Source organism: Tiliqua scincoides, chromosome 4, assembly GCF_035046505.1.
Source record: "Tiliqua scincoides isolate rTilSci1 chromosome 4, rTilSci1.hap2, whole genome shotgun sequence".
Taxonomy (NCBI): domain Eukaryota; kingdom Metazoa; phylum Chordata; class Lepidosauria; order Squamata; family Scincidae; genus Tiliqua; species Tiliqua scincoides.
Window position 1 is genome coordinate 176800946 of NC_089824.1, and position 25628 is coordinate 176826573.

General features: G+C 40.7%; 1 protein-coding gene across 1 annotated transcript in view; it reads right to left on the reverse strand.

Moving 5' to 3' along the window:
• Positions 1 to 576: 576 nt before the first annotated feature.
• The window catches only part of DSTYK (dual serine/threonine and tyrosine protein kinase), a 56407-nt gene continuing 31355 nt past the window's right edge, over positions 577 to 25628 (reverse strand). The window contains exons 2-13 of the mRNA XM_066625333.1: positions 24388 to 24776; positions 19444 to 20107; positions 16764 to 16999; positions 16458 to 16541; positions 15748 to 15924; positions 14625 to 14754; positions 13611 to 13767; positions 12843 to 12975; positions 12164 to 12277; positions 11094 to 11208; positions 9347 to 9481; positions 577 to 4593 (exon numbers count right to left, since the gene is read on the reverse strand). Of these exons, the coding sequence (XP_066481430.1) occupies positions 4406 to 4593; positions 9347 to 9481; positions 11094 to 11208; positions 12164 to 12277; positions 12843 to 12975; positions 13611 to 13767; positions 14625 to 14754; positions 15748 to 15924; positions 16458 to 16541; positions 16764 to 16999; positions 19444 to 20107; positions 24388 to 24776 (2522 nt within the window). The 3' untranslated portion in view covers positions 577 to 4405. The remainder of the gene's footprint in view (positions 4594 to 9346; positions 9482 to 11093; positions 11209 to 12163; positions 12278 to 12842; positions 12976 to 13610; positions 13768 to 14624; positions 14755 to 15747; positions 15925 to 16457; positions 16542 to 16763; positions 17000 to 19443; positions 20108 to 24387; positions 24777 to 25628) is intronic.

Consider the following 25628-nt stretch of genomic DNA (forward strand, 5'->3'; position numbering starts at 1 on the left):
GCACAAAGGAAATCAGTAGGATGCCTGAGTAGGGACTGGCCCTACTCACCTGTACTGTCAACTAAAGGTATTTCAGGCCACACAGAACTGGCTTTACTGGCTTACCCTAGTATTCTACATGTGGTAGCAGTTGCTATGATGTAATTATGGATGACACATCCATTCCCACTGCTAATCAAAATGTAGTAGCTTTATAAGCTACTTTTATAAGCTAATTTTATAAGCAAAATGTAGCTTTATAAGTGCACTTTGCCACTTTAGCAAGAGAATTAAACTTTGGGCGCAATCCTAACCACCTTTCCAGCACTGGCCTAGCCGCAATGCAGTCCGAAGGTAAGGTAACATGCCCTTACCTTGAGGAGGATCCCTTGCAGGATGCAGTGCATGCCATGGCTATGTCAGTGCTAGAAAGTCTGTTAGGATTGCACCCTTTGTTTCTCTTCTTTTCCAGGGGTGGTGTAAGATTTCACAATTTCTATAGTATTTAGCCAGGTATTAATACCCCACCTTTCTACCTCTGAAGAAGCCTCCAAGCAGCTTGCAAAATTTAGTTGAAGAATAAACCAGATAAGAAGCAAATGTTAATGTGATCTTTATTATACAGCACAGAACTTCTGTGTATTCTATCAACGATTAAAACAGATCTTCATTATGGCACTAAATGAAGTCTTGACCCACAGTCGCGTCTCTTAAAATACATGTGATGGGGTCGCAGCATAAAGGAAATTAGTATTACAGAATACAAGGGAAATATTTGTTCTTAATTATCTCATCTTCCATGTTATTGCACTTTTCCAATACATTTGGTAAGTTTGTTACCTTTGCCTTTAACACTAATATACATCAGGTTTTTTAAAAAATAGTACAAAAATCCATAGGCATTACAATGGAACTGTACAATTCTCCTCATGTTTCTTCTCCCCCCCAATAGCCATGTAACAGCTGACCATCAGTTTAAACACAAAACGAAGAAAACATTAGAAGTTTAAGCAATGCAGTGCTATTTAAGCCCCTGAGGGAGTTTCAAAATGCCTGTGTGCTCTTGTTTTCTCCCTGGGAGGCAAAAAAAATCATAGTAAGACTCTAAAACTAAGAAATGGGATAACATCTGGCTTTGAGGGCAGTGGATACAGAGGAAACATTATGTACATATCTAAAAAGGAAAAGTAGCACAACGCAGAGCCACATTAAGTAGGGATGCATGTGTTGCTGCTCCTTGCTTTAGAGTCTGTCACCCTGCAAGAGCCAACATTCAAGTGTTCCCTGATCCTCCAAACACTGCCATGGGGTAGGGAGGAACAGAGAGAAGGACTACAACTTAGAAGTGCTTAAAAAGGTAAATTGCTTGCTGCAACTAGACAAGCAAGCAGAGCTTGCATTGTTCAGTCAAGTCTTGGGTATGGATGACAAAAACAGTTGTCAGTTGCTAAACAAGAGCTTCCTAAAATCCACATTACTAAGCAGTGCGATAGGCAGCAGCAATGCACTAGCAAGCTGAGGGCAACACTCCAGCATCACATGGTAGTCTGCCATTGCATTCAAGCCATGCTTTAGTTCATGCAATTCCTATGTAGTGTTTTGTCCAGAGCCTCAATGGCTACGTACTCCAAAGCAGAGATCTGCTAAAAGATCTGCTTTGAAAGCTCCATCCAGCTACTAGCACCAATATGGATGCTTTAATTCCTCCAGCATTCATCTCTGCAGGCATACTTGCTTTGTAAACTAGATTTATCATGTTTTCCAGCTCACCGAGGAAACATTCAGAGCACCTGCTCTAGCCATCAAGTTGGTGGCAACATGTAAACCTTCCATAATACAGTTCAGTAAATAGTTTGTAGAACCAAGTGGGTGGTGAAGACTGGATTTAATACACTGCTTTGAGGGCAAAACTACTGCAATACACTGAATGTCAAACCACATACTGCAGTGACTTTTTGGGAGAGCTGCACTTGTGCTTTCAACAGATCTTCCCAATTACTGCTTTTGTAAAGTTATTTGAAACAAGACAGCAGCAAGGATGTTTTCTCTGCACTTTTTCACTGGACTGTTTACACACAGCCAGCCATCACCACCTCCACCATAAAAACCTGGTGGCTGCACCTTTATTTGCCCCATAACTGTAGCTGTGACAATATTTAGTGTCTTTACCCAACATGCTTTTTTAAAAAAAAAAGATCAAAAAGGTGGTATTAACATGGGGGTAGCACACAACTTTGCAGGTATAGAAGAGGGCATTGTTTTTAATAAAGCTTGAATGCATTTTAACTAACTAAACTTTTGAACAGCACGAGACAGCCTATCCATTTCCTAGTGTGAGGCATGTCAAAGGTTGCAAAATCTACAAGACAAATCAGAACATAGAGACATTAATTTAAACAGAAAAGTGCATCTGTGACTGTCCAATGTGTGGGGAACGCACATGGAACCAATTTATACTTACAGGAGAAGAAAGCCCCAGTGCAACCAACACAGTATGAGAATTCTGTTTTTGAAAAGGCACTGGGTAAAGAGTAATGAAGTAGCTGCTTGGGAAAAGCTATACAAGACATTTGAGTAGTTTTATTCATTTTATTTTACATAAACTATTTCTAGATTTTCAAAAATACCAACCTAGACCTTCCCCTAATTCTAAACAAGGTCACTAGCCATTAAGCACAGCATAAATGGATACCAAAATAATACTGTTAAGTGACAGAAACGGTGGCCCCAACATACAAAAACAGTGATATTCCTAGGACTTCCTATTTGAGAATAGATGTGCTTTTCTGTGAATATGAGTGGCAGCTCTTGCCATCCATTTCCATTCAAATTGCCTGATGGTACAGTTTGTGGACAGAAGTGTCAATACATTTTACACCACCAAAATGAATGCCCATTAAGTAAAAAGCAATCATTTTAAAAGCATGATTTCTGTTTTATTGCACACATACAGGGGTTTATCTAGGCAACACTACAGGATTACTTCTGTCTACTGGTTTATGTTAATGTAAACAAAGACTGCATTTCTCCTCTGTACCACAGAAGCACCTCCAAAAGCAAAATCATGCTTGATTGGCTTTACGTAGTGCACACTAGATTATCTTAAGACAGAACCAGTGCACACACCATCATATGGAAGAGGGGGATAAATGTGCTATACTTCCCATTCTCCAGGCACCTGGAAAAACCTCTAGCAATCGGTCCCTTTCCACACTCATACCAGGTTCATTCTCCATTTCATCCTGCACTCTCTTCAAAACTGCCGCCAATGGTCTAATTTTTGTCCTAATGAGAAATTGCAAAGGAAACCTGTGCATCAAGGATGTGCAGAATTCATGGGAAGAAACCTTCATTTCAAGTATCTCTGGACTTCCTTCACCATGTGTCCCCTATAATGGACTTCTAGATTTAACACAGCCAAATGACAAACCCTCAAGAAGTGAATGATAGACACAGCAACCATGCACATCTATGGAATGACAGACTTCTCTTCAGTACTCTAAGGACTTAAAAATACACAGCTAAAGAAATCTTTAAAATGCCTGTCTAATATTAGAGTTTAAAACAGTCATTGCCTCTTAGTTATACTTGGTTCAAAACAAAAAACTGTTCTAGTTAAAAAACACCATCTGCTAGTTGTCTATTGGGTACAGACAGGAGTTAGTTGCTAACACGTGTTTCTATCTTTGTATGTGCAAAGAATGTTGGTGGCATACCCATTTTGGTCCAAGATTGTAGAAAATAAAAAGGCCATCTTGCTCAGATATTCCACAAATTGCTATTAACATTTACCAGAAAACGTTCTGCTCACAAGACTAAGAACAGATAGCTTATACTTTTGAGGGCATTTCCATTGGAGTAGAGCCTTCCCCTTAAAGAGTATGGATGCTATGATCCCTCCATGTAAACATATCGAGGATTAGGGGAGATCAATACTAGCTCATGCCTCAGAGTTCCTACTGCTGACATTGGCAAGGTGATCCATCCTATGAAAGGGTTACAACTTATTTCTTCCAAATCATCCACATTCATTTGTGAGACATTTAAGGAGGCTGCTATACATAATCAGTAGACTGTAGCTGCAAATGCAACATTGAAGGAAATCTCAGCTGTACTGGCTTGCCACACTACTGAAAATATATGGTGTTTCTTTTCCTGGAGCCTGAAAAGGATGCGCAAAATCCCTTTCAGATTGAGGCCTGAACGCCCCATCTTTTTATTTGCTTTTTTAATAAAGTGAGATGCACTTGCATTAGTAGTGTGTATTGGAATAGCGTGTCCATGGCTGCTGTATGAGGTGGAATTCCAATGTCCTCTCACCTGAGCATGTAATTTTTTGGTTGGTCTCCTCAGAAGAGCAACTTCTCAAGATGCCATTGGCAAGATGGGGATCAGAGTTCACATAACAGCTCCTCCATGGCTTTTTTCAAGTAGAATCATCTAATCCTTTGTTTAACTGCTCAGAGTTCAATTTACAAAGCCTGTTCATTATGCCCTGCAACATGGGCTGGACTATGCCCAGAAGTGGGCGCTGGGAAGGGTCCCCATCCCAAGAGGCTTCCATCAGTTGCCAACATTCCTCATCAAAGATGGGAAGGCGCTCAGGACGGACTCCTGGAAAGAGAGAATAAGAAATACAATTACTTGACTGAAATAGGAAAGTAGCAAAGCTACTTCAGCCTTAATGATGGTGGTCAGAAGCTTTAACAGTTCCACTTGGCCACTATGAAGTGAAACAAGACCCAGTGTTCCAATACAGAGTTCCAAGTCAATTTGTACATTATAAATAAGTATGAATACTAGCTTACACACAAGTGGGGCAACTCTGAGACTATAGCAGAGGCTTCACCAGGGATTGCATATGCCTACTCATGAAAGCAGATGCCAAATGAGGAACCTTGTCCTGTTTTACGCCATTCACAAGTAGTAAATCACTTGTATTATAGCAGATATGCAACATAAGGAATGAGTTTAAGGCTGCAATCTGAAGCACACTGACCTGGGAGCAAGATTTGAACTCAGTGGAACTTTCAAGTAGGCATACCTAGAATTGCACTGTAAGTTTGTGGAGGCCCACCACCCCACCATATGGACTGGGGATCAATATTTCTGGGAATGGTTCTAGCACACTTTATGCCAGAATGCCCTGCTCACACATTGAGGGGTTGGATGTACTCAAGAGGTGGGGTGCTTTCAGAAGCGGTCTGGTCCAATCCCTGTACGCGGCTGCACATTGAGTCAGAGAGACTTCCTTTCCAGTGATAGCCCAGGCTAGGATGCTCCTAGTCTCTTTACCTGCCCTCCCATCTTGACCTTCTTTTGAGCCCTTTCCAGCTTCCCCTTGTGCCCCCTCTTCTTGCTCTTTTTCAAAAACCCTCATCCCTGCCCCCCCATTCTACTCATTGCCTTCTGCTGTGCCACACTTGCTTGTTGTCTGTCCTCCTCCCTTCTGCTTCTCCTTTCTCACAATCTTCTTCCATCCCCTAGCTACTTCTCTTGGCTTTCCCTATTTTTGTCTTCCTTACTGTTCTCATTCCTTACCCTTCTCCCTTCCACTTTGTACTTTTCCACCCCTCCATCTTTTCCCTCCACTGCATTACTGTCAGCTGGAAAGCCACCACCATCTTGTCTTTGAAGACTGCTTGGCAATATCATCACCAAGCACAAGACCATGGAGCAGAGGCCTCGGCCACCTCTCTAAGACAAATATAACAGGCAGCCACAAGGCTGCAGAATGCTAGTTCTAAGTCACACTAAGATACAAAGACTAACAGATTTTCCACAGCAAGTATTATCAATATGGTATAGGAACTTTTTAAAATAAAAAGTAAATATGAGTTCCCTCTCCTTAAGAAAAAAATGAGTTGCCTTTTAAAAAAGCATTTAAAGTAATATATTTCCAATACCCAAATACACTCCTCAGGAGGCCTCACCAATTCTGAAATCAAGATTTTGCAAAGCATATTTGCAGATTTTCCACTTTAAATTTCCACCTAAATGCACTCAAAGCTCTCAAACACTTTTATTTCAGTACAAAATAGTCGGTTGCCTTGTTCTAAGTTGTGGAACATGAAAACATGTTCTTGTCCTGGAGCTACAAGGATCAGAATGGAACAGGGTCACATGACAAGACTCAAGGAAAAAACTATGAGACTGCAGTGGAAGGTTAAGGAAGAGATTGTGCCTCTTCCCACCAAAAAGCTTGGGCACTTCCTATTTTTTCCATTGTGTTTCACTATCATTAAAAAGTGGATGTTTTTTTTTTATAAGATAGCTGTTCTAAGCAAATCGTTTTAAGAGATGAACAAAAATATTTGAACATTCTGGTTACTAAGCTAGTGAGTATCTTGGATGTTTTAAGCCATTAGCAGTAGACTGAGTATACAAGTGGATGTAAAAGAACAGAAGACCCACTCCTTCCTATGCCTTCCTTCGTTTATCATAATCCATCTTCTCTGCTCCAAATGCCCAGCCACAAATTATTCTTTAGCATGTACTGCTATTCCAAAGAATCTAAGCTACTTGCCTCATCTGATGCTGAAGTCTCCTACAAAGCAGCTCGCTCATATAAAGAGTTCCTTGCTCCCTCTTCAGCAGAGATGTCTTAAAGTCAGCCTCACGCCCCCCCCCCCCCCCAACAATAGCATTATTATCAATTTAGTGCAGTGGTTCTCAAACGTTTCCAGCCAGTGGCTCCCTTGACTCCCGTGGCTATTGGCCATGACTCCCCATCATGTTCCTGACGGCTGGAAGTGACATCATTAAACAGGAAGTGGCCAGAAATATTAACTATATTAATATTGATTATATTAATCATATCATTAATTACAGATCTTAAAAATATATTATTAATACACAGCAATATACATGCTTTATAAATGATCAGCTGCTGGTCACTGTTGGAGACAGAATGCTGGAGTAGGTAGATTTTGTCTGGTCCAGGAAGACTCATTTTTTTTTAACTTTGTAAGCACAGCAATAGAATTGTTTTATCAAATGAACTTTGTGAACAACCAGTCTGACCAACATTACACACACACCCCTGTGGACCTCAATCCAACTAGCCATTTATCCCATTCTCCTTTGATAGGATTGAACCCTTTATTTAATGAAGTTAAATTTTTCCAGCAGTTGGTGGGGAAAACAAAAATAGACCATGAAAATATATCAGAGCTGATAAGGGTTTGGTTAGGAAGCTGATTTGTCTCCTATACTAGGAGATGCACAGCTCAAGCCTATGCATGTCTACTCAGAAGCAAGCCCCATTAGAGTCAATGGGGCTTACTCCCAGGAAGGTGTGGATAGGATTGGGCTGGCAATTACTTCATCAAGGGCTGATAAGTATTCCCTTCAAATAGCAAGATTCATCACTTTAAAAATACAGCCTTTCCTCTTCAGTCAAACAACAAGATTAATAAGTCACTTTAAAAACAGCACCCTTTTTCTGCTCCTGACCAGGTAAAGTGTGTGCTTCTCTCTCTCCCCTCCCCCTTTGCCAACTGTATGGAAACAACTTTAAGACCCCTGGGAAGTGTTTTATTTGGGGAGGAGGAGGAAAGCAGAAAGGTTTGGAGACTGAAAGGGGGGTGTGGAAGAGGGAGGGGGCTGAAAAGACAGATTTCACTTTGATGAGAATCAATCCCAGGTTGGGAACTAGGAACCAACCAAACAAGGATCAAGGAGGGTTTCTTTCTGATGGTCAGCAAGGGCAAGGACTGCAAAATGAGCATGCTTGGTACTTGCCAGATGGGGGTTGGAGTCAAAGAGCTTTGGAAACAACATGCAGCAAACACAGAAGGCAGCAGCCTTGGAGTGGAGGGAGAAGAGGGCAGGGTGGCAGCAGCCACTCTCGCAGTCATTCTCGGAGAAAGCAGCTGAGCAACTCCTGTTTCTTCTGCTTTAAAAAAAGCGCAAACAAACGGGCAGTAGACGGGCTTGTATTCTACCCAGGGATGTGACTGTATCGCTGTGGGAGGACATCCCGCACCTCCCCTTTGAGTTCCTGGCGCGTCCCTAAAGAGCTGCACCTTACTGTTTGAATAACACTGATTTAGTGATATGAAAGATACTGGAACCTTCTCACTAGTCACTGGGTGAATGGGCAACAAGTTGGCAAATACATGAATTTACACTGAATTGAAAAGAGATGCACAATGAACTTGGCCCAAGTTTTGCCTCGCTGATCCAGCCTGAGCTGCTACTGACTAACTAGGAAAAAGATCTTAGGGTTACACTGGAAGGCTGAATGAGAACATTGACCAAGTACGCAAGAGTTGTGAAGATGGCAGGTCTCATGCTACAGGTCATTAGAAAAGTGATGAAGAATAAGACTGCTATAATGTCCCTATACAAGTTATGATGTGGCCACATTTGAATGCTATGTACAGTACTTGTCACCACACCTCAAGGATATTACAGGTCGGCTCTCAGTATCTGCAGGGTTCTGTTCCCAGGGGTTCTGTTTCAACCCTGGTGGATGGCAAAATCTGTGGATAATTGAATCCATGGATTTTGGCTCCCTGAAAATCTCATGGGAACCGGAAGTGACGTTTATGTGCCTTTGAAAGGCATTCTGAGGGCCAGGGAAGCGTAGCTCTGGTAGCTTTCAGAGAGTCCAGGTGGGCACTCCTACTGCAGGTTCGTGGATAATGAGGATACCCATGGATAATGAGGGCCAACCTGTATAGAGCTAGAAATGGGGCAACAAACAGAAGGCTAGGGCATCTTTCTTATGAGAAAAGGCTACAGGGTTAAGGAGAAGGAAGAACATGATTGAGACATGCATGATGTGGAGAGAGAAAGTTGTTTTCTCACAACACTAGAATTAGGCATCATGCCAATGAAAAAGAAATCCAAAAAATACATACTGTTTCTCTTCACACATCTATGGTGATGACCACCAGCTTAGGTAGCTTTAAAATATTAGATTCAGAGGACAAATCTATCACAGGCTACCAGTCATGATGGTAATAGCCTATCTCTAGGTTCAGCAGCAGTATGCATCCAAATACCAGTTGCAGTGAAGGAGCAGCTAGAAAGGGGTATGCAAACCTTATGCCCTTCCCAGTGGCATTGGGTTAGCCACTGTGGGAAACAGGATGCTAGATCAGATAAGCCTTTGGCCCACTCTAGCAAGGCTCTTCTTATGCAGTCATTTCTGGTAGCAGGGATCCCATTTGCACTTCACTGCAAAGAGTTTCTGAACATTCCAATTTTCAAGAGCTAACAGAGGAGAATTTTAGTGAGAAGGAAGGGACTCTGAAGCTGCACTCTGGAGACAGCTTGACATCCAGTCACTTAGATCAGGCACTTTGGTGTACTCTTCATCATGGTGCATGAATGCTCTTCGTGTTGTAGCCATGCCTACCTCTTCTTACATTGTTCCAAAGATGGTCCTTGCTTGCGCATCTCTCAAAGGCCTCTGGTAACTTCACATGGCCTGAACAGATATACCAGAACAAGATGCCAAATGCATAAACATCCACAGAGTTATCGTATTTTCCTGTGACAGATAAGCAAGAAATTAGTTGAATAAAATTATCAGTTGCATTAAAGATAAGACTGGTGTATGGTAACAGCAACACAATAGGTTACTGGCGATTCCAATAACTTAAGTCAAAGCCCAATTCAAGTGGTATTTTCAGTAAGGATATTGTCCATGATGTGGTTGCAGCTCCATTAGGTCTACAGGTACATATAAAAATGCTCCTTTATTGGTCCACTGGGTCCCATGAGAAGTAACTAGGATTAGCAGTGCACAAACTGCTACTTCTCATGTGATCTTGCATACTTGCATGAGATAAGCATTTAGATGTTCTCGCAAGTCTGCAGCGCTCTGATCATGCAGACTGAAGTGGGAGAAAGGGACCGCACTGCATGCATGATATATTGCTGACACTACAATAGGTTTCATTTCATTTTTGCCCCAATATAATGCCCAAGATAAACCAAGGCAAGGGCATCTTCAATTATACTGTTTGTCAAGCTTATACAGCAAAGGGTGGTCTCTCTGGCTGTTCCCATAATTATGAAATTCCTTCAACCCAAACTTGCTAAGAGTCAAAGTTTAAGCACTTTTTGGAAGCTTTGCAACATCTGGCTTGTTAGGGTTGGCTTTTGTGACTCAGGATAATGGTATGTTACTCATACTCATCCTCAGATTGAGGCAAGCTACATATCTAAGCAGTGATTCTCACACATTTAGCACCGGGACTCACTTTTTAGAATGCGAAACTGTCAGGACCCCCCGGAAGTGATGTCATGACCAGAAGTGACATAATCAAGCTGGAAAACTTTTAACAATCCTAGGCTGCAATCCTACTCACACTTACCCAGGAGTAAGTCCCATTTACTATCATTGTTAAAAGAATATACACAGCAGCTTGTTAAAAGTACAGGTCTGTAACATTTCCCCAAATGCAGTCACATACCATGGTAGCATCAAGTCTAACATATTAAAAATAAAATATTGAAATGAATGGGGACCCATTGGCTCATGACCCACCTAGTAGGTCCTGACCCACAGATTGAGAAACACCAATCGAAAGCATTCTGCTCAATGCTGCAAGTTAGGTAACTGAGAAAATGAACATGTAAAGGCCTACATGTAGAAACTCTCATATGACCAAAAAACCATCCTGAAGACATTTGTCTAGAGAACTATTTTTAAATGTGGTTCAAGGGGAAAAACCAAAAAACTATCATGTGTAGGTAGCACAAATACTACAATTCTATTTTAATTTAATCAAGACAAAGGTATTTTAGCATCATGGCATTATTCTGATCTTACTATAGAACTTGATTAACAATCTTTTTGAAAGTTTTCAGAAAAAATCTCATGATGTAGACACTTTGGCAATAGTGCTTGTTCAAAGAACTAGTCTTTCAACTTTAGCACTGAGCTTCTCAGACATAGTACATGACAATTCTAAGTATGTGCACTCAGCAATCAGTTCCCCAAAGTTAAGTGGGTCTCACTTCCTTGTAAACACATTGCCCCTTAGTATGGACCTGTTTTTTTACCAAGGTTCCTGGCAAGACAGCCCTCTGAGTATACTTATAGTCTTGCAGATCTTTATGACAACCAGTCAATGGAAGACCCATGACCAGCTCACCTGTAAAGAGTTCAGGAGCCATATGAATAGGGGTTCCAACAATACTGCCAGACATCATTGCCTCAGGTTTGCAAAATCCCAGGTCTGTGATTTTTGCTCGACTGTTTTTATCAAGCTGCAAGAGGACACAAAATACTATCATAGCCAGTCACCAGTTCATACCAAGATAGGCCAACACACTATTTCAGGAGTGACTTCTACAAATATGATCACTTTAAAACCATATCATAGATACTATACCTTTCTAATTCAGGCTACTGTTAATTAACTAGCTCAGCACAATTCCCAGAAGCATGTGGCTGAACGCAAATGAGAAACAATGGCACAGCCAGTCTCTATTGTTTGTCTCCAACACCTGGTAAACCCAAAGTATACCATTTTTAAATACAAAGATTCCATTTTTAGCTATCATGGTTAAAAGATATGACCAATCGCCCAATCCTATCCAACTAACACTGATGCAGCTGTGCCATCAGGATGTGTGCTGCATCCTGCAGGGCTGCATTGCAGCTGCACTGGTGCTGGAAAGTTAAATTCTTCCATAAATTTGTATTACTGTTTTTCAAACTTGGTTAAACTAGAGGTCAACACCACATATTGTGGCAGTCAAGTTGGTTATGGATTGTATGAAGCAGTATTTTTGCCTGTCTTCAACCTATCAATTTCTTTGGCTGGCCCAGAATTCTGTTATGAAATTCTCCCAGGTTTAGAGAACAATGGGCACCATGAAAATCTAGAATGGTGGTTCTTATTCAAACAAACAGTCTGGTTTAGACATATGAAGGCCAGTTATTCTCTGGTTTCTTCCCCAGCACTGGAATCACACACAACCAGCAGTTCTGCTGTCCTCATTCTTTAGTTTTTTAAATGCAGAAAAATGTAGCTGTTGTGTTTCATAAGGGGCAAGAGCAAAGTGATCTGTGCCTTCTCCCATTAAAAAACCAGGACACTTATATAAAGCACAGCCATATTTTTTTCCAGGAATAGTTCAAACAAAGCCATCATTTCATCTACTGATTATCATTCCATTTTACAAGGAATACAGAGCTATTGGCAGACAGCTCTCTTACCAATACATTTTTAAGTTTGATGTCTCTGTGGACAAGCCCCTGGCTATGAAGAAATCGAATTCCTTCAACTACATCCAAGGCAATCTGCAATCTGGTTTCCAATGTCAACCCAGCCTAAAGAAAGAGCAAAACAATCTTGAAACTTATTAAACACTGGTGATCAGTAGTTATTAAGCTGTCTTTTTGCATAAAATAGACAAAAAGAGCCTTTAAATCACTTGAGCTAATATACTAGTATAGTATATTAGCTCAAGTGATTTAAAGTACAGAATACGTGTACTGTTTTACTTATGAGAATCAGATCATTTTAGTCCCACAGTGATAGTCAGAATAAGTAGTAAAGCTGCTTTCTTCCTCCTCCTTTGTATCTCAAAAGTTGGTTCATTTCTGTCATGCTTGGCCCTCCAAGGGTAACAGAAGGGATGCAACATGAGATGTAAACACATGCTCATAGCCAAAATGAAAGGAGGAGAAAGAGCCCATCCAAAACAGACTCATGGTTAGCAATAGTACAAAGAAAGCAGTGCTGCAGAGATCCAAAGTTTCATCATCCAAGTACAATATACTATGACAAACACACCTGTGACTAGGAACAGATATATGATGTAAGCACTACCAGAAAAAAAAAATCCAGTTCTGTTACACTGCCAGTTTTCCAGTTGACCATTCTATTTCTCACCTTCAGTCCTGTATAAAGGTCCCTGTGCAGTTGTTCCATTATCAGTAGAACAGCAATGCTCGAACCTCCCCCATACCCATAATCTATGACTGATCCATGAAGGTCTACCAGCCGCTCATGCTTAGGCAAAGATCTAGAGAAAGATACAGCACAAGAGTCAAGAATAATGCCAGTGATGGTAATTCTACCTGTCTGATTTTTCTTTATTTTCTGAAGCAGAATAGAAGAGCCTATAAAAAGTTTTTTACAAAAATTAATGGACAGGATCCAAGGTCATTTAAATTCAACCTCCCATTCTAATTGTACTTACAGAAGCACACTCCATTATCTCTGTGAACATTTCCTTTCATGTTAACATATAGCTATTTAGGCTACAAAAGAGAAGCCCACTGCAATGTGGAGTTTCAAATGATGGGACGAACAACTAAGATGACATCACTTAACTGCAGGTTTATCATGAACCCAACTGTTTGTTGCCCAAAATGCTGCTTCCAACAGGTTAGCCTGAAGTTAGCCAGCCTGAAATTAGCCAGCCAGATTACCACTTGACTTTTAATTTGTCACTATTTCTCTAACTTCCACTATTTAGGGAATCAATGTTTGCTTCTATTTTGTAGTTATTTCACTTACTGGCACCAACATTCTAACCAATCCTTGGTACATCTAAGGAACCTGTTATCAGTCCCCAGTCAGACACTGTAGCATGAGTTGGTCTAGGCTATGTCTCCCAGACTGATGCTGCTTTTCAGTAGTGAGAATACCACGTACCTCATGTAGTGAAACTCAAGTGCAAGATCATTCCAGTGCTTCTCATCTGGCGGAACAACAGATTTGAGTGCGCATGGAAAGTGACCTCCCCAAGCATTACACAAGTACACCACTCCATATTGCCCTCGGCCCAGCTCACGGCCCAGCTTTGGTTTACCTGAAAATAAACAGCTGCTTTGTTAGAGAAAGTATTTCCTGTGCTCCACCCCAGTAGCATGCCTTCCTCAGGTTTCACTCACGCAAGTGATGAGCATCTGGAATAGTACAGGCTTCCCATTTTGGAAGACCATCTTCATACAAGTTAGACTAACAGCACTAGAAGAGGTAGTGAATTAGCAGTACTGAAACTCATTAATCACAACTTTGGTTCTTGTTCTGCATTTGTGTCACTAGCATTTGCTAGGCTCAGTACTAGTTCGAACTACGCTTATTGTAGTGTTTACTTTTCAATGTACATTTTGCAACTGGTACCAAACATCTCAATTCAGTAACTACACTTCAATTTTTTACAAGCAATGCTTGGAAATTCTGCTTTAAAGCCAGTTTCATATGCATCAATCAGTTCAACACAGGGGCCTCCAAGCCCCTTTTTTGCAGCTCCTTAACACAGTTTAGCTAGAATGTAACAAATACTGAAAAACATGCAACGGGCTGCAGGCAATCTTTCCAGGGTCAGAGTTATCATCCACACCTAATCATGTATTTACTCTATTGTTCTAAGAAACTGCTATTTACTAACAAACCCAGAGAAATTAGTAATGCCTTCAGCCTGCGGCTTCTCTTTTTTTTTTTTTTAAGGGAATAATTGAATGATGAACTTCACTTAACTATCCTCCAACATCATGACACTAAGCTAATGTTCTTCTCTCAACTTACTGGAGCACATAGTGTCTTAATGCACACATCACAGAGGTAGTCAACAAAAGTATTAAACAATACCAATGTAAGCATCTGTCTAAGATAATTCAGAAAAAATAATCAATGAATGTGAGAATTAATCAAGGCAATGCTCACCATGTAGCAAGACATCTTGCAGGGACCTGCTTTCCAGTGAGAGACGTGCAAGTCGGGGGGCATGATCTTTTCGCACCTTCAGCCAAAGATCTTCTGTTTTTTCCAGTCTGCCTGAGTGTCCAGCTTCCAGCTGACAAGACACAAGGCCAAACATAAACACGGTCTTGCCATCTTACAATCACTTACAGATTATTTCCTACAACCTAGTACAACAGAATTAATCAGGATCCCATCACCATCAACTTAAGGAAATCTAACACCACAACTGAGACCTGCCAACACAAGGCTCAGGCAGGGAGATTGTTGGGCAGCACAACAACAGAATCCTAATTCTTTTTTGAAAGCCCACCACAAGCACAAATACTCAAAACTGATTGTCAGGTATTGTGTCTAAACTGAAAGGAGGGGACTACAACCTTGCTTCCCTGCTACACAAAAACTGGGATAAATTAATCCAACCCACCTCAAAGCAGGTTTCCATCACAAAAGCTAGATCAGCACAAAATCCATAATCAAGTTGTCAAAATCTCCAGCATCCACATTTACCAATCTAGAATTAAGCAAAAGTTTCAGCCCAACCTTGTATCAGTAGGATAACTAGGGTTACTTTGGTTGGAACAGAACTGGGAGAGGGAATAGCCCTCAAAAATATTCAGTTTTCCAACCCCAGGAAAGGCATTTCCATCATATCTCCCTTTTTTGCCACTCCCCACCCCCATACTACTAGCAGACATGTCCAACACACACAGCCACCTGCACGCCCAAGGCTTAATCACATCTCTCAAAATGGCATTCAAACAAAAACCATCCAATGCCATATTGTTACTTTCACCTCTTCCACAGACAGACATTTAAACATGTATGGGGGTGGGGAGTGGCAAAAAAGGGAGACAATTGCAATAGCACCCTCACTGGAGGCTGACAACACTGCTGTGCTATCACAGTCATTTCTCCTAGTCCTAAAAGCCAAGAGAAACAAGATAATGACCAGTGAGTTTTTGCTTGCAAATACAATAGGAGGGAGAGAAGAGAAAGAATAGGTAGGCTTGCCTTTCAAATGTATTTGAAAAAACTGGTTTAAATTTGTCTTTATTTTTTACATTTCTCTTTACATTAAACTTACCTGTCTCAAGGAGGCTGCAAAAGCTTCATGAGAACTGCTTAGTCTTGTCTGGAACTGGCTGCAGATGCTTTTGGCCAGTCTGGATGCACTAAGGCTCTCAATGGCATCCTGAGCCACTTTCCTTTTCCATTCAGTGGTGATAGCTGGTGGGCTCACCCATGTAATGCGTTGTATTATCTAAACAGAAACGCAGATGCACCATTGTCAAAGCTCAAGAATTTAACACTCTGCATTCATATTTGTCTGCATTGCAATTTTAATACTGGCCAGTTGGAAAAGTCAGAATAAGAAGCATTGGGGAAGAAGAGTAGAAGAAAACAAGCCATTTTTGTTTATAAACAAATTCATATTTTAACAAATTGAATACTGTATATGAAGCTGCCCTTATGCTAGCCATTATTTTTTTCTAGGTCAGTTTCAGCTATACTCTCTGACCGTCTTTCACAGTCCTACCTGGAGATGCCAGGGACTAAACCTAGGAGCTTCTGCATGTAAGCAGGTGCTCTACCACTGATTTACAGTCCCTTCCCTTTTGCACCAACTAGCTTTTCTTCCACTATGTGATGGATGCAAACATTAGTAAGTGACAGAACTTATTTTACAAACCATGCAATGGAATGAACATTTGAATGAATAGCAAAGGAAGGTCTATTAGAGATTCTCTCTCTAAGATTACTATGAATGGGATTTTATTATTAAAATACAGATACCTGCTTTATCTGTTCCCACAGCATTCTGGTTACTGTTGAACCCGAGTGAAAAGTAACTTCAACATGGTAGGCCGCATTCAGTATCTGCAAGCAGAATACATTCATCATCTTCTTGACAAACTGTATGCGAGGATTAGAAAGCAAACTGAATCTAGAAGAACTGCAATGACATGGAAGAATCTGATAACACTAATTCATTAAATTCCTGCCCCCCTCCATGTAATTCTTTATCTTTGTGAATACAACCGACAGTACCTTAGGAAGAGAACTATAAAATTAGCTCAGCAATTCTGTTTTCTACTTTACCTGCTTTAGATAGTTGCTTGTAACATGCACTGAAACATCTTGCTGAGATTTCTCCAGACTTTTCAGGCATCTTTCCAGAGTCCCTACAAAGCTCTCACGAAGGTAGTCCACAGAACTTATTAGCTTGTTGGCAACTGCTTGGTTTAACCGTGAAATTATCAGTTCCTGGATTTGCTTAATGCAGCATTTAATGTCTTTGGAACCAATGGGCTCTCCATTCTCAGGAATGATAATATCTGGGAGAAGGTATGAGAAGAATAAAATTAACACACACTCAACACTGCAGTCAAAACAGATCAAGAGCCACCTGGAAACAGAATACTAGATTTAGTGGGTGCCTTTAAAGCAGTCACTGGATCAATTTTGTTCTAAAACATTCTGCCACTTGTAATTCCACAATACAGATAAATTGAGCACATAGGCTCCTTGATGTCAGAAGAATTAAGCATTTTCAAAACACCTTTTCACCAAGTTTAGTGAGAGTTAGGTTTAATTTGGCTGCATCATGTCTCTAGACTTATAAGGCTATATTCACAACGGATTTCTAATGCTTCCACTTAGACTAATCTTGTTCACTTGGCTATAAAATGGCAAAGTTTAACATTTTAGCTAAACACATTAAGGCACTGTATGCCAACATTGTTTACAGATTATAAAAAAATCCAGTAGAGAATTTCACTGCACAGGAGTTCTCATAAAATATATGAATATAGTGACTGGTGAGGGACTATGACAGACAGAATAGCCTACTTTTCAGACCATCCAATTAATTCCTTCTGAGATAAGAGTATTACTAGTACATTATGTAAACACACGATGCTTTTAGAAAAAGATAACATTGTTGCAGAATGACTAAATAGTGAAATCTGACAGCAATTCTAAGTGTACTTACCTAGTAAAGCACACAAGTCAGAAGAACTTTTGAGCAAACATTTACTAGACTTTTCAGTATGATACATAGTCATCCAGTAACTAAAGTTACACCATGCTTGGTCAAACTGTCTATTGTTTTGCAGTGTCAAAGCTCTGTATGTGTGAGCACACGCATGCAAGTTCATAAGACATAAAAGCTTACACAAGGCAGAAAGTGATTTTAAGGCTGAAGACAAACATCTGAGACAGCAGGACCTAAGCTGATTCTAGCAGCCATTACTGCCCAAACAGCCTGGCCCAATGATAACTGTTGCACAACCAGAATACAAGATAAGGATGACAAGGAAAAATGAAAGCTAAGGGGCAGCAGATATACCACAGAGTTTTGAAATCTGAAGCTTAAGTGGGGATTCTATTCAACAGCCAAACCACCCTTCCAGCCCCCACAGAATCCCAGATCTGCACCAAATTATTCAGACTACTCATCAGTAGCAAGTGGGCATGCTTGGTAGGTATGTATGCATGCATACACATCACTGTTGTAATCAAAAGATACAACTTTTACGCCTTATTCCAGTGGTTCTCAAACTGTGGCGTTGTGATGACCCAGCCTGAGGGCCTTGGACTCTGCCCCCTTAAGGGGAGGGGCGAGAGAAGGCAACAACACAATCCCCAGGGTTGAGTTGCTAAGGGGGGCACACAGGGGTTGGCATGTACTTATCAGTCCCTGCAGCCTCCCAGGGGTGCAAGGAGCCCTGCACAACCCTCCACAGGGTTCCCCAAGCTTTAGAAATTGGAAGTAAGCCATTGCGCCCCACTTCCAGTTTGCAATTGCATTTTTGCAATTTGGCGTGATCACTCCACTTTTGTTTTCCACTTCTCCCACCCCCACTGCCTGCCCGCTCCCCCACCACACACTTACAGTGGTTCTCGAGCTCCCTGGGAGTTTGAGAACCACTGCCTTATCCCTTAGATTTGATAATTTTATTCTGGCATTTTGAAACAAGTATGCTTTTCTACCTAAACCCAGTTAAGCTATATCACAGAGTTGACAACATTTAAACAGATAATTAACAATGGCCTCATGTCTTCAAAATACTGACTATTTTCTATTGCACTCTTGGCAGATGACTTATGTTTAAATAGCCTTGAATATAGAGGCCTGATTCCGTTTTTGCATTTTTCAAAAGTGGGATAAAATAAAAAATCTACTTTCAGTTCTACTGGTGAGAAGTAGAATTCCAGGCCAGCTAATCACAGTATACAGATTGACACATACCCCTATAGAGCAAAGCCATGCCTGTGTGTATCAGCAAGCATAGAAAAAAAAGTTGTGTCTTGCACAGGCATAAAGTTCTTGTAAAAGTAAAAATCATGTCACAGCACCTGATGAAAACATATAAAAAGCTGAACCGCTTGAACTCTTATATACTCTTTACACACATCTGTACCAGCACGCTTAATTAAAACCAGCATGGTATGCTGTACCAGCATATCTGTACCAGCATGCTGTACCAGATATCTGTATCTGGACCAAATGTAAGTCCAATTTCTATTCCTTACAGTCTGCCATGGTATGTTTAAATGACAAACTTGCACATTATGAAAAAATACACTCACATCAAGTTATATGGGCGAATACTTTAAAAGTCAGCTTGGTGTGGGAAGAACCAAGGAGGGGGCAGGAGCTGCACTGGTACATGCACAAGCAGAAGCAACTTTATTTACAGAGTGTGATGTTTTGTTTATTTTTTTTAAAGACAAAAAAGGAATACAGGCCAGCCTCTTTGTTGCAGAAAAAGTTTACCTTTGAATTCCATATTAGCAGCATCTTCCAACAGTTCTTCTTTCATGTTATTCAGAGTCTCAATTATCATGTCCTTCATCTCTTCTTGCTTCCGATTGGCTATGCTCTTCAGAGATTCGTATAGTTCGTTCTCTTTCTTCTGTGTGTACTCTAGTCGCTTTGGAGTGATCTGCAGGTCTCGTTGCATGTCAAAAGCTTGGTTAATGAAAATGTCCAGACAACGGCAATGCACTATGTTCAATATGGTGGCTGCATCCACCAAGCGCTTCTGTAGCACCTGTCTGGAGAAAGTGCTAAGCAGACGGATCTTATCTGATTGTTCTACCAGCATGCTCTGGGCTCTGGTGTCAGAGCTGGGAGCTCCACAGCTGCAGTGGTTGGTACTAAGGTAACCCAGATCAAGCAGCTGCCGGTAAAGGGGTGACTTTTCATTCTCTGTGTTTTGGGGAGATATTAGCTCAGTTCCCAAATCTGGCACTTTGAAAAAAAATACAGGCAAAGAGAATTTCTCTTTCATTTCCTGCAGTTCATTCATATCAGATGCCAAGAGTTCTGCTTCATTAATGGCAAAAGTGATGACTGGAAGGACATGGTTGACGTATTCTCCCAAAGTGACTTCTACTGACTGGAATCCCCGACATGGAGCTACCACAATGTCCACTTCCTAAAGACAGCAAAGCATTAGAGTTATCATGGCTATAGCAGTTTGACTTTTCCAGCCCTCTTCCTCCTCTGAAACATCTACTTTTTAGGAAATGTCAAATCTCTGAAGGTTGCAGACAAAATGTCCTTTCAATTCTCTTGTAAACTGGAAAACCACAAGCACCACTATAACTTTATCCCAGAAGAAAACAGTATCTTCATATATCAGACAATAAGGGGGCTTTATTACAAAAATGCCAGCTAGAACTTAGGCCTGGTTCTCAGTAATGTGGTAAACCTGCACCTGGACTGTTCCACGTCAGGCTGCTGTTAGGAGTTCATGTTCCTACACTCCTTCACAGAAAAAAGTTAGCTTTCCATTTGATCAGCTAAGCTATAGCCATTTTCCACCTATTACAAACATCTATGTGGAGAGAGATTCTGTATGGTGGATCATTCAATCCGAACCCCAACACACAATCAGAAGTGATAAAGACCAGACACAAATGTTTACCACCCAAACGAGAAGGGCTTTAGTCTTTCTGTGAATTCAACCACCTTCTCTCTCCATTTGTTGTTGATCACATCCATAACTTCTGAAGTCTACTCCAGGGATTCTTATTGAATAAAGCTAATTATATCATGCATTTGCTATTCTTTAAATTGTCTTATGCTGCTTTAACAGATACATTTACAAGTTTGACAGCAGCAGCAGTAGTGTAATAGCTCCTGAAATATCCTCCCTGAGCCAGATATATTTGCAAGTGATTTAAATATGTATTATTTATAAGTGCAGCAATTTCTTATGTATACAGAAGTCACACTCAGCATTTCCAATGTATGCTTTTTGGCAGAAAGTGCATCATGCAAGGTATTTTGCTACATTAAGTAGTAAGCTGTAGCCCGAAGAATTCAGTGGTTGCAGACACTGTGTTACAGAGCCAAGTAACAACCGGTTGTTTAAAAAGCAAATGGTAAAAATGACATGTATATTTCAATTCCAACCAAGTATCTGTGAGATATCCATTTCTACAGAACTGACAACCTCATGTCTGAAGTGTTCTATTTAGGGAATTTCTCACTCGGGTGACATCGCTACTTCTTAGGTTGGCTTGAAGCCTCAAATTACTCTTGTGGAAACTGAAGAGGCAAGTGAACTGGTAAAGACATTAGAAAAATCCAAGGACCATTTCAGCACTTCCTTAAAAAACAGAGGCCTGAATTTCCCTGGAAAACCCCAGCGCTGAAGACAAAACAAGGTTATAAAACTTTATAACTAATTAAAACCCAATTTAAAAAATTAAACCAATTTCAACTAGTCAACACATCTCTACTTTTCGCCTACTCCCTTTCCTGAATTCCCAAAATATATTAACTGCTGCTTGCCTGTTATACTGTCATGGGACTCCTAAATACACAAAACTGTCTGATGGAGCCAGACAAGAGTGCAAGATGAGAGCAAAACTGGATGTGAAATTCTCAATGTTCACCATGACTCATACTGATGGCAGCAAACAAAAGGAAGAAGCCAGTGCTGTCTAAGAGATGTAAAGGGGAGAAAGTTACAGAAAAGCATCAGTATGAACAGTTAATCTTGCCTTGGCAACAGTTACTGTCTTGCTGGGTATACTTGTTAGATAGTCTATCTGTGGTTTCCTTCTAGTTTCTGCATCTCCTGAGAGAAGATAGCAGAACCGCTATGCAAGAGGATTCTCCATTCAACAGTAACAGCTTACAGTTAAAATTAATTTTGCTCCCGACTCTTGCACTTTTCTTCTTGTTTCATGGAGGAGTTGCAGGTCTACAGTTAAGTTTAAGTGTGATTTTAGGAAGAGATATCAAATTCATTAAAACACAGGTTCTCAGTGTGTTCTCAATGAGCTTCTCCGATATGCACACTTTAGGCATACAGCACTGAGTTCAGACAAAAAATTAACCATTCGTTATAGAAGAACTTATTTAAAAAGACATAGTGCAATAAGCAGCAATACCACTGTAACTCACACACTGCATACAGGAGCTTTTGATGTCAAGAAGTAGAATATGTACGTTCTCTGAGCACAGATAAAAGAAAATCATATAATATGACAAAAGCTACTGATTACTGGATATAAGATGGAAATAGATTGTATATTCAGTGTGTATTCTTCATGGGTACCTTAGAATTATGAATTCTAGAGCCGTGAATGTAGCTGTATTGCTAACTGTGTTGCTTTTTCTGTTAAAAACAGGGAAATTCAATTCCTTGTAGAATCTAGATTTGCCCTACAATTATGAAATTTGGTATTGTAGACTTCTTGGGCAAGGGTACAAGTTGTTTAAATTTCAAAAGAAATCATAAGTTAAATGATGCTTAAGTTGTGAATCAACACACTGAAAAACTGAAAAGCATACATGGTGCACAAGTCAATATAGGAATCATAACTTATTTCCATGTTCCTTGGAGCAGGAGTGCATCGGTAAGAGGTTTAAACATAAAAACCTTCAATTTAAGATTAGTAAATGGATTATGTTAATCTTTAAGCACCACCTTGAATACAAAGGTAAAATAGAAGTTTTTAAACAAGTACTCCTCTCCCAAAACTGAACAGTTCAGAAAAGTAGCAAGAAATTATCCCAGTGATTCATATGAAGAGTTGATTTCCATCCTTTAGAATTCCATTTCTAAGAGGAAGGTTTTCAACGCATGTCACTATAGCTCTTCCACTACTGCCTCTCATAGAAAACAGTCTTAATTTTTGCAACCTACAAATTAATGTGACTGTTTTAATCCAGTGCGTCCGAGATGCATCTGGAACTTAATGAAATCTTTGTCATTAGTTTGAAAGTTTGCAAAAGACCTTTGAGCTGCCCTGTGTTCACTGACCTATATAAAAGAGCAGAGTTTTCATTCCAGTACACCAAACACCACTTTTGAGCTTACTTCAAGTTTCACTGCATATCAGAGGCATTAATGAAAATGAAGTCATACAGTAGCCTTGCCCTGTATCCACAAGTCCTGTATTCACTGTTTCATTTATCTGCAGTTCACAATTCGCTCCCCATCACGCAAATGACTTGTCACTGATGGCAGCCCTCCAGTCACTGTTCCCAGTGTCTGTCTGTTGCTGTGCTGTCTGCAAAATGGGTTGGAGGGCTGAAAACAATGCAGTCACATTGTTTTTAGTCCTCCAACCTGCTTCCTGTTAGTATCTGCAGATAGTACAGAGACAACCAGACATAGGAGACAGTGACAGGAGGGCTGCCATCAGACACAGGAAAATCATTTGTGCAGTTGGTGGGGATTTGTGAACCACTTCTTGTAGCATCTGCTGCTATCCATGGTTTCTGTATCCATGGTGGCAGCTGGAATCTATACCCCATGGATACTGGGGGATACCTGTACTCAAGAACAAACTCATAGACAGACACTCTGGGCTACTGGTTCCATGAACATGACTCACATGAGGGAAGCTCCAAGTCATGTTTCCTCATTATTACCTATACTACACTAACCTTCAGATTGTGGGGTAAATTAATTAAAATAAAGGAAGGAGAAAAAATAGCATAAATTTAATTTGGCTTAGAATGTCACTTTCATTAACTGACCACAGAGAAGTAACTACTCTTTGTGTGATGACAGTAGTCATCAGTAGGGTTACTCTGAAAGCATTCTCAGTGTTCAACACACACCCACCCCTTTACTTTCTGAAAGAGGCACACAGGACTAGCCAAGTTGAGCACAGTGGCTAATAGGCTGGCCCTCTGTCATCAAGATAGCTTCCCTCAAATGCTGGAACAATTTTGCACCCTTAGGAGCAAAAGGAAGCCAATGCTCAATTTGTTCATATGTATGGAGGTCATATCAGTTGTAACTGATTTTAAGTAACAGCTCTGATTTTAAGTAACATTTTACTCTAGTCTTTTTGTGCCATTACAATTCTAAGATGATACAAACAGAAGTCTGGAACCCAAGGTTGAGGAAAGCAGCAAGCAAGAAAAGATTATAGGACCTTCCTTCCATCCAAAGCCTCTATTATAAACTCTATCCTCCAACATCTGATCTAATCCTCCACAGGAGATGCAACATTTTTGCTTTAAAGAGAAACTAAGTGGGTACAACACGTAGTTTCACTCCCAGAAATATGCATAAACGCAGTCAGACTGCTATCTTCTCAGGGCACATCTGATTTCATAAAGAATACATCCCGATACAATAGTTATGTAATAAGTGCAACGTTCATTAAAATGCTCAAATCAAAATTCAAACATTCTCATAAATTTAAGAGCAGCAGGACAAGTACACACTTGTTCTCATCCTACCTGTAACACCACATGATTCAGTGTGACTTCTAGCTCTGCAAGCTGGTGAGCCAGATCTTCATTATCCCCATGGATTTCCAAGTCCTCCTCAGGTATGGTCTCCCATCTACCTTGGTGAGCTGCCAAGTTATGAACCAATTCATACTGTCCTGGAAGAGCCAAACTAATCCGTGTTTGCCTTCCATGTGTGAAGCGAATCCGCCTCCTCTTACAGTTCTCCTCGCTGCCAACTTTATTGGTTGGTAACAGTCTCTCTCCCAAGAGTGTGTTCAGTAACTTGCATTTGGCATTACAGTTCTGGCCAAGGATTAAAAGGCATGGGTGGCAGTTCACTGTCAGCTGGAGGTATTCTTCCTCATGTCGGGGAAAAGAGATTGAGCTCAGCTGCCCTAAGAAGCAAAGTACAAAGGTCATATTAGCAACTAGATTTGTTAACATTTTGATTCATGGAATGTTTCCATTCACAGATTCTATAGCTCTGTCACTCCAGAACTCTTCCTAGAGAGGTACCAATTCCCAATCCAAAATAAGAATTTGGAAGGCACTACCAACTGATGGACCAGTAGAATCACACAGAAGGATGGTTGTGGTTCAGGGCCATGAGACCCAAATGTGAAATTTTTCTTGCCTTGCCAGAGACATTTTAGGCAACAAGGAAATAGCTACTAAGTGTATGTGTGGCCATGTTCCAGTACTGCCATCCCAAAAGCCATCCCCTCCTCCCAGTCTTGTACCTTTTTGTGACATATAGTAAGAAAAAAGTTCAGTAGACAAGTTTTCCTTCATCAATACATTATTGCAGGGGTGTCCAAAGTTTTTGGCAGGAGGGCCACATCATCTCTCTGACACTGTGTCGGGGGCCAAGGAAAAAAGAATCAATTTACATTTAAAATTTGAATCAATTTACATAAGTTTACATAAATGACTATATTAAAGATGAACTTATACGAATGAATGAAGGTCTTGAAATAGCTCAAGGCCTGTAAAAGCCTTGCACAAAGCAAGACTGGCCTTTCCTTTGTTGCTGCTACCGCATCACAGAGTGAAACAGCAAGCAGTGGAGGAAGCCCTCATCCCACAGCTCATGCGAGAAGTCAGTCACCCTCATGCTGAGAGCAGATGCATCGGACTAGTACGGGTTCCAACAAATATCCGGAGGACCAGAGGCTCATTGGAGACTGGGGGCTCCCTGAGGGCTGCATTGAGAGGCCTCAAGGGCCGCAAGTGGCCCCAGGGCAGGG